Raw genomic sequence first — 13,539 nt, 5'->3', positions numbered from 1 at the left:
GAGGCAATCGCTCTAGAATGGGCCTTGACGTTAAGGGGGCATTCCTGCCCCAGGCAATCATAAGCCAAAACAATAGCGTTCACAATCCAGTGAGCAAGCCTCTGTTTAGAGACCCCCCGTCCCTTGTTGCACCCACCAAAGCACACAAACAGCTGGTCCGATTGTCGAAAAGCTGCCGAGCGAGAAATGTATTCCCTGAGCGCTCTGACTGGGCAAATAGCACTCTGAGCAACCGGATCCTGAGAGGTTGATAGCTCAGTGGACAGGGCAGGCAGAGAAAAATCTGCGCTCTGAACGGGGTATCATGCAGCGTGTCCTGCCCGCTGAGCGACCCTGCAGCGGCCACACATGGAGGTTCCACAGCCCGGGGTTGGGATGCCAGATCGTTCCGCTCGCCTGAGACAGAAGGTCCTTCCTGAGCGGAATCTCCCATGGCTGTCCTGCCAGTAACTCTACCAGATCCGCGAACCAGGGCTGATTCGGCCAGTTCGGGGCTACCAGAGTGACCGCCGCCTTCTCCTCCCTGATTTTGCACAACACCATGGGCAAAATTTTCACCGGAGGAAAAGCATAGAGGCGGACTCTCGGCCGTCGCGTGGTCAGCGCGTTTACCTCCCAGGGGGAACGAGACAGCGAGAAGAACATCTGACAATGCGCATTCTCGCTCGTCGCAAAGAGGTCGACCTCCGCTCTGCCGAAACGATTCCATATCAGCTGAACCGTCCCGGGGTGAAGCCTCCACTCCGCTTGGGGAATCCCGCTTCTCGAGAGCATATCCGCCCCGCGATTCAGAACGCCGGGGATGTGAGCCGCTCTCAGCGAGAGGAAAAATCGGTCCGCCCACAGCAGAAGGGATTCCGCCTGCCTGAAAAGGGCTCTGGAATGTACCCCGCCTTGGCGATTTATGTACGAGACCACGGAAGTGTTGTCGGTCCGAATCAACACATGCTGATGCTTCAGCCGAAACCGGAAGGCTTTCAGGGCTAGAGAGACCGCTTCTAGTTCCAAACGATTTATGTGCCACTCCATCTGCTTCCCTAACCACCGACCCGAGGCGGGCTTTCCCAAGCAGACGGCTCCCCATCCGGTGGACGAAGCGTCCGTCAGGACCTCCACGCGCCGCGTCACTATGCCCATAGGGACGCCTGAGCTGAAGAGATCTGGATTCCTCCACGGGGCCAGGGCGCGGGCGCATCCGCGGGTGATCATAATGCGCTTGTGGCCAAAAAAACCACTAGCTCGGGCGGACGCGCGCTTTCAGCCAGTGTTGCAGCGGTCTCATATGCAGCAGCCCCAGGTGACACACCGAAGAAGCCGCTGCCATCCGTCCCAGTAGCCTTTGAAACTCTTTCAGTGGGAAGAGTCTGCCAGGTTTGAAGAGACCGAGAGAGGAGCTCAGAGTCTCCGCTCGCTCGGGGGAAAGGCGCGCTCTCATTCTCACTGAATCCAAGCACACTCCCAGGAATGTTGTAGTCTGGCTCGGTGTGAGCACACTTTTCTGGACGTTCACCCTCAAACCGAGCATCTCCAGGTGTCGAAGGAGGGCTTCCACATGGCTGACCAGCGTTTCTCTCGACTGCGCGAGAACCAGGCAGTCGTCCAGATAGTTCAAGACGCGCATCCCGCTCGATCTGAGGGGTGAAAGTGCCGCGTCCACGCATTTCGAAAACGTTTGGGGGGGCTAGGGCTAGTCCAAACGGGAGCACCGTATATTGGTACACCGAATTTTCGAACGCAAACCTCAGGAATCGCCTGTGACGCTTTACTATCTGGATATGAAAGTAAGCGTCCTTTAAATCCACTGTAGCGAACCAATCCCCGGGGCGAATTTGCGCCAGGATTTGCTTCAGAGTATTCATCCTGAAGGCGCACTTGTGAAGCGCTCTGTTGACCGGTCTCAGATCCAGAATGGGGCGGAGACCCCCTCCTTTCTTCGGTACAACGAAGTAGCGGCTGTAGAATCCGTCCTCCCACTCTTTCGGGGGAACCGGTTCTATAGCCTTTTTTTCGAGCAAGCTGCACACTTCTTGCCTTGGGCACGTGAGCGTTTTGGGGCAAAGTTAATGACTGAATTACGCCGCGGAAGCGGGGTGGTCTGCGTTTGAACTGAAGTGTGTATCCGCGCCGAATTATATTCAACACCCACGGCGAAATTCCCGGAATAGCTTCCCACGCTGCCTGAAAATGACTGAGTGTGGGCTGATCTAAACCTGCGGTCATCGCCGCTGCGGTCATCGCCGCTATTTGAGGCCTGGGAATATTTATTGACCGTGACTCTGCGCTGCTCGAAGGCAGGGCGGGTAACACAGTGTGTGGTGCGAGAGGAGAAAAAAGCTCTGTTTGTGAAGTAGTGATCTGCTTTATTTTTGAACAAGAAACAACATTGACAACATTCACAAAACAACTGCACGCGTCGCTCGCAGAACGCCGAGGGACCAAGTGCATTAGAGCGCGCCGCTTGGACGCGGGGCCGACCTGGCGCTCTCTTCTCCTCTTGCCCGAGCGGTCAGGACGACTGCTTAGGCCTCGCAGGGGACGCGGTGGGCTTTCTGCGCGGGCTCCTCTGCGTCCTCTTGCTGCCCGCTCCATGCCACTGGCCGCTACGGCCTCTACGGGCATCCGGTCCCGGGCGGGGCGCTGCCTGTCTTCTAGCCGCGGCCTGAGGTTGGCGGCCAGAGGCGGAAGACGAACTAGAGCGAGGCTGCGGCGGCGGCGGCGCCCTCCGAGGAATCACATGGCTCATGGCTTTCGCTTTCTTCTGCGTCTCGGAGTAACGCTCAGGGACTTTCTCCACGGCGTCTCCGAACAGGCCTGCAGGGGAGATCGGTGCGTTCAGCAGCGTCTTCCTATCGGCCTCCTGTACGTCCGACAGGGTGAGCCACAGGTGTCTGTGGAGGACCACCAGGAACCCCATCGAACGGCCAATTGCTTGGGCCGAACGCTTCGTGGCCAGGAGCGCGAGGTCCGTGGCCGAACGGAGATCTCGGATGGCGTCAGCGTCATCCAGAGACTTGAGTTGCTTAGCCTGCAGCACTTGGAGAACGGCCATGGCATGCAACGCAGAAACCGCCTCCCCCGCGGCACCGTAGGCCTTGTTAGCTTGGTGGGCCGTAAATCTGCAGGCTCGGGACGGCAGGCTGCGATTCGAGCCCAGGGCGGGAGCCGACGGGCAGAGGTGCGCGGCGACGGTCTCCTCGACGGGGGGGATGCGGAGGTAGCCGTGGTCCCCCGCCTTGTCCACGGGGGCAAACATGGCTTGGGTGGAAGTGAGGGTGCGCGCCGATTGCGGGGCCACCCATGACTTCACCACGTGCTCATGCACGTCAGGAAAAAACGGTGTTCCTCTTTTCGAAGCGGCCTGGCGGCGGCTCGATTGGAGGAACCACGTATCCAGTTTGCTCTTTGAAGGTTCGTCGGGAGCCTTCCACGACAGGTCCAGTTCCTCGACGGCCTTCGAGAGGATACGGAAGAGCTCGTCCTGCAGGTCCGCCGGGGTCTCTTGCTCCGCGGCCGTCCGCGGTGCGGCCTGCTCCGCACCCCAGTCGTTCTCGGAGGCAGACAGAGACATGGAGTCGTCTTCCTCACTCGCCCCGAAGGAAACGAAGTCAGCGACCTCGCGAGGGGGCTGAAAGGTGGGGTCGGGAAAGCTCACCGGGGGACGAACCTCGACTCCGCGGTTGGGGGGGCTACCAGCGGCTCAGTGGCGGCGGTAGGCCCGATCCCCGCTGCTGCGCGAGCCTCTTCCCTCCTGGCTTTGAGAGCTCGAAGAGACATGTCCGCGCAGTGGTCGCAGGACCCTCCGTCCCTGAGGGCTGACTCGGCGTGGGCCAGCCCCATACACGCGACGCAGAACAGGTGCGTGTCGGGGGGCAAGATGTGGCCCGAGCACAAGTTGCAGTTAGTTGCCATCGGATGCAGGAGACAGTGCAAGTATCTCGGCGCAACTTCAACGACGGCGAAATAATCCAAGTTGTAGTGTAGTAGTATCAGCTTTCTAGCACACGATTTGAGTGTGAAGAGAGAGATTCTGAAGGGAATTGACGCTGCACTTGCTTATTACTGCTACGAAGTTCAGTATTTGCATATTTGCGTCAATTGGCCAGCTCTGCTGGCGTTAGCCTATAAGATTTTAGCGGAAGTGAAGGATGAGAGGAGTTCCCATATACGACATCCGTAATGTCGAGTTCCGTAGCCTTGATAGGGAACCATCAGCCGGAAACTGAAGTCTCCCCGGGGGCCGCCATTGGCTAACAAGCCTTCACCTGCTGTTAGCATTCCATTGACTCCCATTCATTTTGGCGTCACTTTGACAGCGAATAACTTTACATCTGAGGCGTTTAAAGACTCCATTTGTCCATTGTTTATTTCTAAAGAAACACGACAATGTATAAAATGCTCCATTACCTTGTATCTTACGTTATGGCCCCGTAAAAGCCGTTTTTATAAAAATAGGCTAACGATTGCGTCATAACACGCGACTCTCTGTCGCGCAGTAGAGAAATTACTGTATAGACAGAAGTAGAAGCTCGCGCGCAATCGGGGGGACGTGGAGGCATAAAGTCAAGCGAGAAGCCCATAGAAAGTCATAAAGTTGATCCTGCTACGAGCTCATGGACAGCTAATACTTACGATCTCCGGCTCTGCAAGATTCGGAAGGGAATGATTCAGATTCTGCTTGGCACAGCTACTAGAAGACGTACAACTGTGAGACAGGTTGGTTTCGTCACATCTACGTCGTCCAGCTCAGTTTGAGCCTGCGCAGTTCGCTTGGCAATCAGGAAGTCAGTGCTTCTATTTGACTTCACTTTTCTCCGTTGAAGTCAAGGGGGTAATCCACCAGCCGGAAACTGAAGTCTCCCCGGGCGCCGCCATTGGCTAACAAGCCTTCACCTGCTGTTAGCATTCCATTGACTCCCATTCATTTTTGTGTCACTTTGACAGCGAATAACTTTACATCTGAGACGTTTAAAGACTCCATTTGTCCATTATTTATTTCTAAAGAAACACGACAATGTACAAAATGCTCCATTACCTTGTATCTTACGTTGTGGCCCCGTAGAAGCAGTTTTTGTAAAAATAGGCTAACGATTGCGTCATAACACGCGACTCTCTGTCGCATAGAAGAGAAATGACCGTAAAGACAGATGTAGAAGCTCACGCGCAATCCGGGGACGTGGAGGCATAAAGTGAAGGGAGAAGCCCATAGAGAGTCATAAAGCTGATCCTGCTGCTGCTCATGAACAGCTAATACTCACGCTCTCCGGCTCTGCAAGATTCAGAAGGGAATGATTCAGATTCCTCTTGGCACCGCTACTAGAAGACGTACAACTGTGAGACAGGTTGCTCACGTCACATCTACGTCGTCCAGCTCAGTTTGAGCCTGCGAAGTGCGCTTGGCAATCAGGAAGTGAGTGCTTCTAATTGACTTCACTTTTCTCCGTTGAAGTCTATGGGGTCGCTGTGTCCATTTCTTTTACTGTCTATGGTCGAGAGGCGGAGGCGGCACGAAATTTGACGGAGGCGGCCGCCTCATAATTGTCTATGCAGGAAAACCCCTGATTTTACTCATCTAGTAAATGCATCTTGATTTAAGAATTTTTTGATATTTGGACTGGAAACAAGACAAAAATACTGAGTAAAAAAAGCATTTTTTTGCAGTGTAGGCCTATATCAGAATTTCGTTCACACGTAGTAATTATGATCTACCATAACAACAATAGTTTGCAAAAAAAAAAGACAGGCCTATAAAACAAACAAATCGATGTAGTGAAGAATCTTCGTCTGCTTTTCCCTTCAGCTTGTTAATCGGACTATCAGGCAGCTGTAAAACAGTTCGAGATCTTGTGGCAGGCGCGACGCTGAGTTGTGGGAGGTGATGGAACGCGTATTCCATTACAGTCAAAAAGAGCGAAATAAAATACATGGTAAGGTGGGAAATAGATCAAATGAGAGCATGGTTGCACTGTCTTGTTGCTTTCGTGCATCAGTCCTGGGTGTCAGGCAGCTGTAAAACAGTGAGAAATGTTGTGGCAGTCGCGATGCTTGGGTGACGTGATGCATGCTCCATTACAGACAAAAGAGCCAATAAAATTGCCAAATAAAGGACAGATAGATAAATAAGATCAAGATGACAAATAGCTAAAAAGAGCAGGATTTTACTGTCTGTTTGCACACGTGCATCAATCGGATTGTGGTAATAAAATGTTTGTTAAAAACATGTTTAATTTTAAAACATGTTTAATTTGTACATGCTATGGTGCAATTTCCATAAACAGTTTTTTGCAGGATAATGCAGCTGGGTTTGCAGATGCAACATTTATGATAGAGATTAGATTTGCAGTTTAAAATAACCAATCATTTAGTATTTCAGCTGGAGAGTTCTATGCTGCTTTTGTAGACACATGTAAAAGCATATTGATTACCAAAGCAGCTTTTTAAACTGCATGTAACCTCCCTTTTTGATCACAGATTGAAAATCCTTACCATCCGAGGCAGTGTACCACCTTGACAATCATCGCACATGTTGGTTAGAAGATTGCGCTTTCCAAAGAGACTCTCCACCTGCTCCATTCAGGCCTCTGATATTCACACTCAACATTATGATGTCATCGTGGTGGGTGGCGGTCATGCTGGAACCGAAGCAGTGGCGGCCGCCAGCAGAGTTGGAGCAAAGACGCTTCTCATCACACAGAAAATACAAACTATCGGTGAGTTGAAAGGTTTACTATAGCACCTTATTTAGATGTTATTCAGAACCACCTCTAAACACAGTTCTCTATTTGTCTTGTAGGGGCGCTCTCGTGTAACCCATCGCTGGGGGGTGTCGGGAAAGGTCATCTGGTGAAGGAGATTGACGCTTTGGATGGTGTGATGGGACGGGCTGGAGACTGGGCCGGGGTTCATTTCTCTATTCTTAACCGCAGTAAGGGGCCTGCAGTGTGGGGCCCCAGAACCCAGCTGGACCGCCAACGCTATAAAGACTTTATACAGGTTCCATTCTGTCAGCATTTCTAAAGAAAATAATAATTAGTTGAGTTTTGTCAATCTATTGAAACCAAACTTTCCAACTTCAAAATGTTTATAAAGACATTGTAAAAGTAATCGAGCAGTTTAATCCATGTCTTCTAAAGAGAAATGATTGCTTTATATGATAAACAGATTTAATTTAAGTCTTTATTCTCATAAAAGTATAAATTTCATAGAGCACAGCAAATATGGTAAACGGATGTAATATGCATGTGCATCACCGTTTTCACAGATTCACGTTTTTGAAGTTTACACGGAGATGATAACGGTATTGTTGTCAAAAACTTTCACTTTGATCCCTATTTCAAAGTTTGCATTCTCAGGCCATCCAAAACGCCGTTGTCGTGTAAATGAATGGCCAGAACGCATTAAAAGTTTTGTTTTCAGTTGAAAACGGTGTTGTGTAAGCGGTCCCTAAGTTAATAACTAATGTTTTCTACAACGGAAATAAATCAATCAAAAACTTACTTAAACTGGACAATGACTTTCTTCTAGAGCTGCTGTAAAGCCAAAACAATCTCTGTTCCATCAATTTCCTATTATCACTGTAAAGCTGTTTTGAAACAATCTATTGTAAAAAGTGCTATATAAATGAAAGTGACTTGACTTGGCTTGACTGAAGAAAGCAAACATCGAGTCAACTGATATTTATTTGTATACGTTTTTAAGAATTATTTTCTTAGACAAGTGAATTTACTGAAGGCTACCAGGGAAGCTAGGTCACTAAGTTTATTAAATTAATTCTCAATATAAGCACATTCATTAATATTATTATGCCTAATATGTTGAAAACTATGGAGCCCTGCACATGACTTGGGGAAAAAAAGTACATCGTGGCCACGAATTAACAATTAGTTCCCTTGACTTTACTAAACGCGTACTGGCGTTTAGTAAAACGCCAGTACGTTTTACTAAACCGTTCCCTCGTTTCAATTAAATTGTGCATGCATATAATATAATAATGAATTCCCTCGTTTGACTAAATTGTGGCCACGTTGTAATAATTCGTTCCCTTGTTTTAGTTAAATCAAAACAAGTCAAGTCAAGTCCCCTTCATTTATATAGCGCTTTTAACAATATGGATTGTTTCAAAGCAGGGTATAATAGGAAATTAAAGTAACAGAGATTGTTTTGGCTTTACAGCAGCTCTAGAATAATGTTATTGTCCAGCTAAAGTTAGTTTTGATTGATTCACTTCCGTTGCAAAGATAATTAGTTCTAACAAGGGAATTAATTAGTTCAACGTGGCCACGATTGAACTAAAACGAGTAAACAAATTCTTAATTTGTGGGCTCCGTAGAAAAGATCTCTGTTAATCTTTCTGGTCTTGTCACATTAACAATTACGAATTACATTACATGAATCATGTAAATTATAGTATATTTCAATTCAAAATTGAGAAATTAGACAAAAGTTTATTAGTTTCTATTCCTGATTGTTTCTGTCAGTCATTTAACATTTATTTTCTTAAAAAACAATAAAATATTAAATGTTTTGTTTAGTTACTTGCATCTTATCTTGCAATCAGCAGCCTTTGTGAACAGTAAAGCCTTCCTACTTTGATTGGTTATCTTAAACATTTCGACATTGAAAAGCACTAGTAGACTGCTGAGGCAGCTCATGAGAAACTTGGTTATCTTGGTTAAAAATACTAAGGACCTGAAGACCTCAATGGTGGGTACAGCCATGATAGTGGCTTATAGAAACAGCCACCAAAGAAAATCTACGTATAGATTTCTATGGGTTTCATAGTAACACCATCTTGACCTTCTGTTTTTCAGTCAGAGCTTTTATCTACACCGAGAGTGACCATCCTAGAGGGCTCTGTCCAGGACCTTCTATTGACTACGGCTGATCCAGAGAAACCAGGAAGACATAAAGTTTACGGAATACGCTTGGGTGAGAAACATCATATACTCAACACACTCAACTCTTCCTAATAACAGAGTGACGGATTCATGTTTTGACCAAATTTTGTCTGTGGCAGCTCATGGAGGTGATGAAATCCATTCCCGCTCTGTGGTTCTGACCACTGGCACCTTCCTGTCTGGTGTTCTCTTCATCGGCCAAAACACTTCTCCAGGGGGGCGAATGGCTGATCCGCCTTCCTGTGCGGGTCTCTCTCATACCTTGAAAGAACTTTTGGGGTTGAAGGTTGGCCGGCTGAGGACTGGTACTCCTCCCCGTATCATCAAGGATACGATCGACTTCTCCCTCACCCTTATTCGTTTGCCTGACCCAAGTCCCACTCCATTCAGCTTCATGAATACACACACACACTGCAAGGTATGAATTACCAGTCATATTCTATACTTAAAGGAGTAGTTCACTTTAATATGAAAATTACCCCACGATTTACTCACCCTCAAGCCATCATAGGTGTATATGACTTTCTTCTTTCAGACGAATACATTCAGAGTTGTATTAATAAATGTCCTGGCTCTTCCAAGCTTTATAATGGTAGTGGACTGCAACCAACAGATTGAAGCCTTCCATCCGTCATAAACGAACTCCAAATGGCTCCTGTGGGTTAATAAAGGCCTTCTGAAGCAAAACGATGAGTTTTTGTAAGAAAAATATTCATATTTAAAACTTTATAAAGTAAAATAGCTAGCTTCCAGCCAAAAGAACATACGGATTTGACTTGAGTGTAAAACGCGACTTATTTGAGTAATGCGACGTACTGCAGATATGTATGCTACGCCATGATGCACTACGCCACTTCCGACGTCATAAATTGCGCATTAGGCGCAAGTAGACTGCATATGGCCGTTTGGCCGGAAGCTAGAATTTTACTTTGTAACGTGTTAAATATTAATATTTTTCTTACACAAACTCATCGATTTGCTTCAGAAGGCCTTTATTAACCCTCTGGGGTCTAAGGTGTTTTTGGGGTCCTTGAGATGTTTTGACATGCCCTGCCATTTTGTGCTTTTTTCAGTTGCTTATAAACATATTAATGGCACAGGTGAACTCTATTTAGCACAAACAGGACTACCATATAATGTGAGCAACATGCATGTACATGTTTGTGTTTTTGAGAGAATATTGTTTATGCACGGTTATTGAAAAAACTAAAAATTAAAGTTTCTGAAATAAGGCCACAAAACACATACTAAATTTTTTGACTAATGGATGACCACAAGACTTTTGACTAATGGATGTTGTCGCCTAGAGTTTTTGCTTCAAAATGATCTGAAAATCATCCTGCCTAATCATTCACATAAAACAATAGATTGTTTTAAATTGTGAAAAAAAAATGTTGTTTGGAAAGGCAATATGCGTGGGGGTGTAAACGGCCCAACCCCCTCATGAATAATTAGGTGGTTCTCACCTGAGAAGACAAAGACCCGCATAATAATGAGCCTTTCATTAAGGTGTGTCACAAGAAAGAATGCAAGGACTATATATATATATATATATAATATACACACACACGCGCGCGCGCACACACACACACATATACATTTTATATATATATATATATATATATATATATAATCAAAATATAAATGAAAGTCAAAAGCACATTTTTAGTCATACCTGAAAACAAATCCTGTTCAAATAGGCTATATGGGCCATTCTATAGAATTGGTTTAAAGTTAGAGTTGGAAACATCTTGAAAAGAAAATTGACTTTTTCCATAAATGTCTTTATAAAGTATTATTTTTTAAAGTAGGCCAATACATTTTATCATACATATTTCAAAGTTAAGGATTTATTATTTTGATATAGCTTGCATTGGAACAAACACTATAACAGTTGATTAGTTTATTTTTGACAAAACATACTATATATTTAACATATGAGCAGAAACTGTCTAACAAAAGCTTATTTGATGTCTATTTTATAGTAAAAACTTTATAATCTATCCAAAACTAGTCAACGAAATGTTGTCATTACAGACACTATTCTATATCGCGATTAGAACAAATCTCAGTAGGCTATAGCAATATAGTTTGGATGTGTTCATGTAAAAATAACGTTTACTAATGTAGGAGCTAGAGTGAATGAACGCACAGATGCGATGTACATCTGTAGTAAACAACATCGCGAGCGCGTCTGTGCCATTCATTCATTCATTCACACACAGACACGCAATTCATATTTAAACAGTCTTTGTGCAGTTTACAGACACACTTCAATAACGCGATTAGAACAAAGCACTTGAGAATAAATTACTTACTACATCAGCTGAATCCGTGCTCCTCGAAATGAAACTACCAGCACTTCTGAGGTAACTTTCCAGGATTATTACGATAGTATTATTCCTCACAGCGCAGCAAGACGAGGTAAAGTACAGGATTCTTATTAAACTGGATGTTTTATCCAGCTGATGTGGGCGTTGGCATGGCTTGCCTCAACATTTGCGTTTGAATAGCGCGCGCTCTCCGTGGGCGTGGTCAGATTAACACGTAATAAACTAGGGATGTCCCGATCAGGTTTTTTTGCCTCCGAGTCATTTGATTTTGAGTATCTACCGATACCGAGTCCCGATCCGATACTTATATAATACATAAAAAAAGAATAAAGAAGAGAGAAAAAACAGATCCAGGATGTTCCTTATTTTTTATTTAATTCACCTTATTTTAACATTCAACAACTCTGTTAACAAACAGAGCACTTCTGTGAGGTAGCTTGAACAATGAAGTAATAAATAACATAAAATCTTCACTTTTGGACTTTAGTGCAACAGTCAATATAGAAAAAGTCTAATATAAAAACAAATAGCACCTCAACTTAAAATACCCAGCAGGCATGTAAACAAAAAATAAAAATGTTTTAAAAGTGTATAAAAAAACAATGAGAATATATATATATACACATTAGGGGTGTAACCGTTCACAAAATTTGTGGTTCGATACGATACAGCAAAAAGAAAGAAATGCCAGAGAAATTTCCTATTTATTAAAAGAAAAACTATGGATCTCTCAGCACAGTGTCGCTTGATCTCGCGCTGCACAGATGTTGCTGGTCCGAACTGATAAATGGCCCATTAAGCACAATATAATGAGTAGCACAGTTTCGTTCCGCTTTCATTACGTTTGCCATTTGATGTTGCGCAACGTTGTGGTGATCGCACCAGCGCGGATTTTGTCGGCAGGAAAAATGGTCCTAGGAATCGTTCGGTTTGTTATGCGTACCGAACCGGAAGCCTCGTACCGAAACGGTTCAATAATTACGAATACATGTTACACCCCTACACCCCTAATTTACATATATCCGAGTCCTGATCGGGAGGTAACGTCCGATTCCGATCGAGTCTGAAACCACGTGATCGGGCCCGATTTCCGATCGCGTGATCGGATCGGGACATCCCTATAATAAACTATAATGAGCTGAAAGGAAAAAGACTGACATTTCTCTCTTTTCATACAGATTACATAAACTGAGAATATTTGTTTTTTATATAAATTACAATTCATTTAAAAGAAGAGAATTTCAGCTTCATAAAGAGAAATCTTTCGTCTCTCTGTGACAAGTATTGACTGAGTTACAGTTCATTTTCGGACGCATTTCAGAATGGACTTCACTGACAGAGAGAAGGCAAAATTCGCATCATGTTTATTTTTCTTTATTTGACAAAAAAGCACAACACTTTGTTTTTATTGTGAGTATACACAAAAAAAAAATAGACACTTAACAGGATCGAATGATGTATAACACTTATATGTAAGATCAAAATCAGCAGAGTATTTTGAGTCTCTTTTGCACTTATAAGAAAAAAAGTGAGCTGGTATCGCCGGCGATACCGCCGACCCCAGAGGGTTAACCTCCCGGAGCCGCGTGGAGTTCGTTTATGATGGATGGATACATTTTTTTGAGCTTCAATCTGTTGGTTGCAATCCACTGCCATTATAAAGCTTGGAAGAGTCAGGACATTTATTAATATAACTCCGATTGTATTCGTCCGAAAGAAGAAAGTCATATACACCTAGGATGGCTTGAGGGTGAGTAAATCATGGGGTAATTTTCATTTTAAAGTGAACTACTCCTTTAAGCCGCGTTTCCACCGCAAGAACTTTCCCCAGGGACTAGGGACTTTTGGGTGGTACTCTGTGTGTTTCTACTGCAGGAACCAGGGTCTAAATGAAGTTCCGGGTAAATATTTCCCCCTCTGAAAGTCCCTGCTTGCGAGGTAGTACTTTCAAAGTTCAGGAGCTTTCAGGGGTGGGACTTGGGCGCTGAACATGCTGATTGGTTGAGTTCATGCCTCATTTTTATTGGTTGTCTTGCAGCATTTTATTTCAACCACTACTTTTTAAGATCTGTTGCAGTGCGTGCAGTAACAGTTGTTTGCTATTCTAATTAACAATGGAGTTTTAAAAATATGACCGATGATGTGGTTCAGGCTATTTGCCTAATCTTCACAGTACTTTAGACCGCTGTGGAAACGCAGACAGCAACAGGTCTGGGGGAGAAAAAAGTTCCTGGTAATTTCGGTGGAAAAGTGGCTTTAGCTAATCATTTAAAGAATTAAGGGAATACTTTACCCCATTTACTCACCAAATC

The 13,539-nt window shown here is 45.0% G+C and overlaps 1 protein-coding gene across 2 annotated transcripts in view; it reads left to right on the top strand.

Annotated features, from left to right (window-relative positions):
• Positions 1-13,539, top strand: part of mto1 (mitochondrial tRNA translation optimization 1) — a 61,978-nt gene that overhangs the window by 12,685 nt on the left and 35,754 nt on the right. For both annotated transcript variants that reach the window (XM_056253649.1, XM_056253648.1), the window contains exons 2-5: positions 6,469-6,707; positions 6,791-6,990; positions 8,808-8,925; positions 9,014-9,312. In XM_056253649.1, the coding sequence (XP_056109624.1) occupies positions 6,521-6,707; positions 6,791-6,990; positions 8,808-8,925; positions 9,014-9,312 (804 nt within the window). In that variant the 5' untranslated portion in view covers positions 6,469-6,520. The remainder of the gene's footprint in view (positions 1-6,468; positions 6,708-6,790; positions 6,991-8,807; positions 8,926-9,013; positions 9,313-13,539) is intronic.

This window comes from Rhinichthys klamathensis, unplaced genomic scaffold (genome assembly GCF_029890125.1).
Source record: "Rhinichthys klamathensis goyatoka isolate OS25496 unplaced genomic scaffold, OSU_Roscu_1.1 h1tg000108l_1, whole genome shotgun sequence".
In the NCBI taxonomy this organism is placed as follows: Eukaryota; Metazoa; Chordata; class Actinopteri; order Cypriniformes; family Leuciscidae; genus Rhinichthys; species Rhinichthys klamathensis.
The sequence above is the reverse complement of the archived record's forward strand: the minus strand, read 5'-3'. Positions and strand labels throughout refer to the sequence as shown.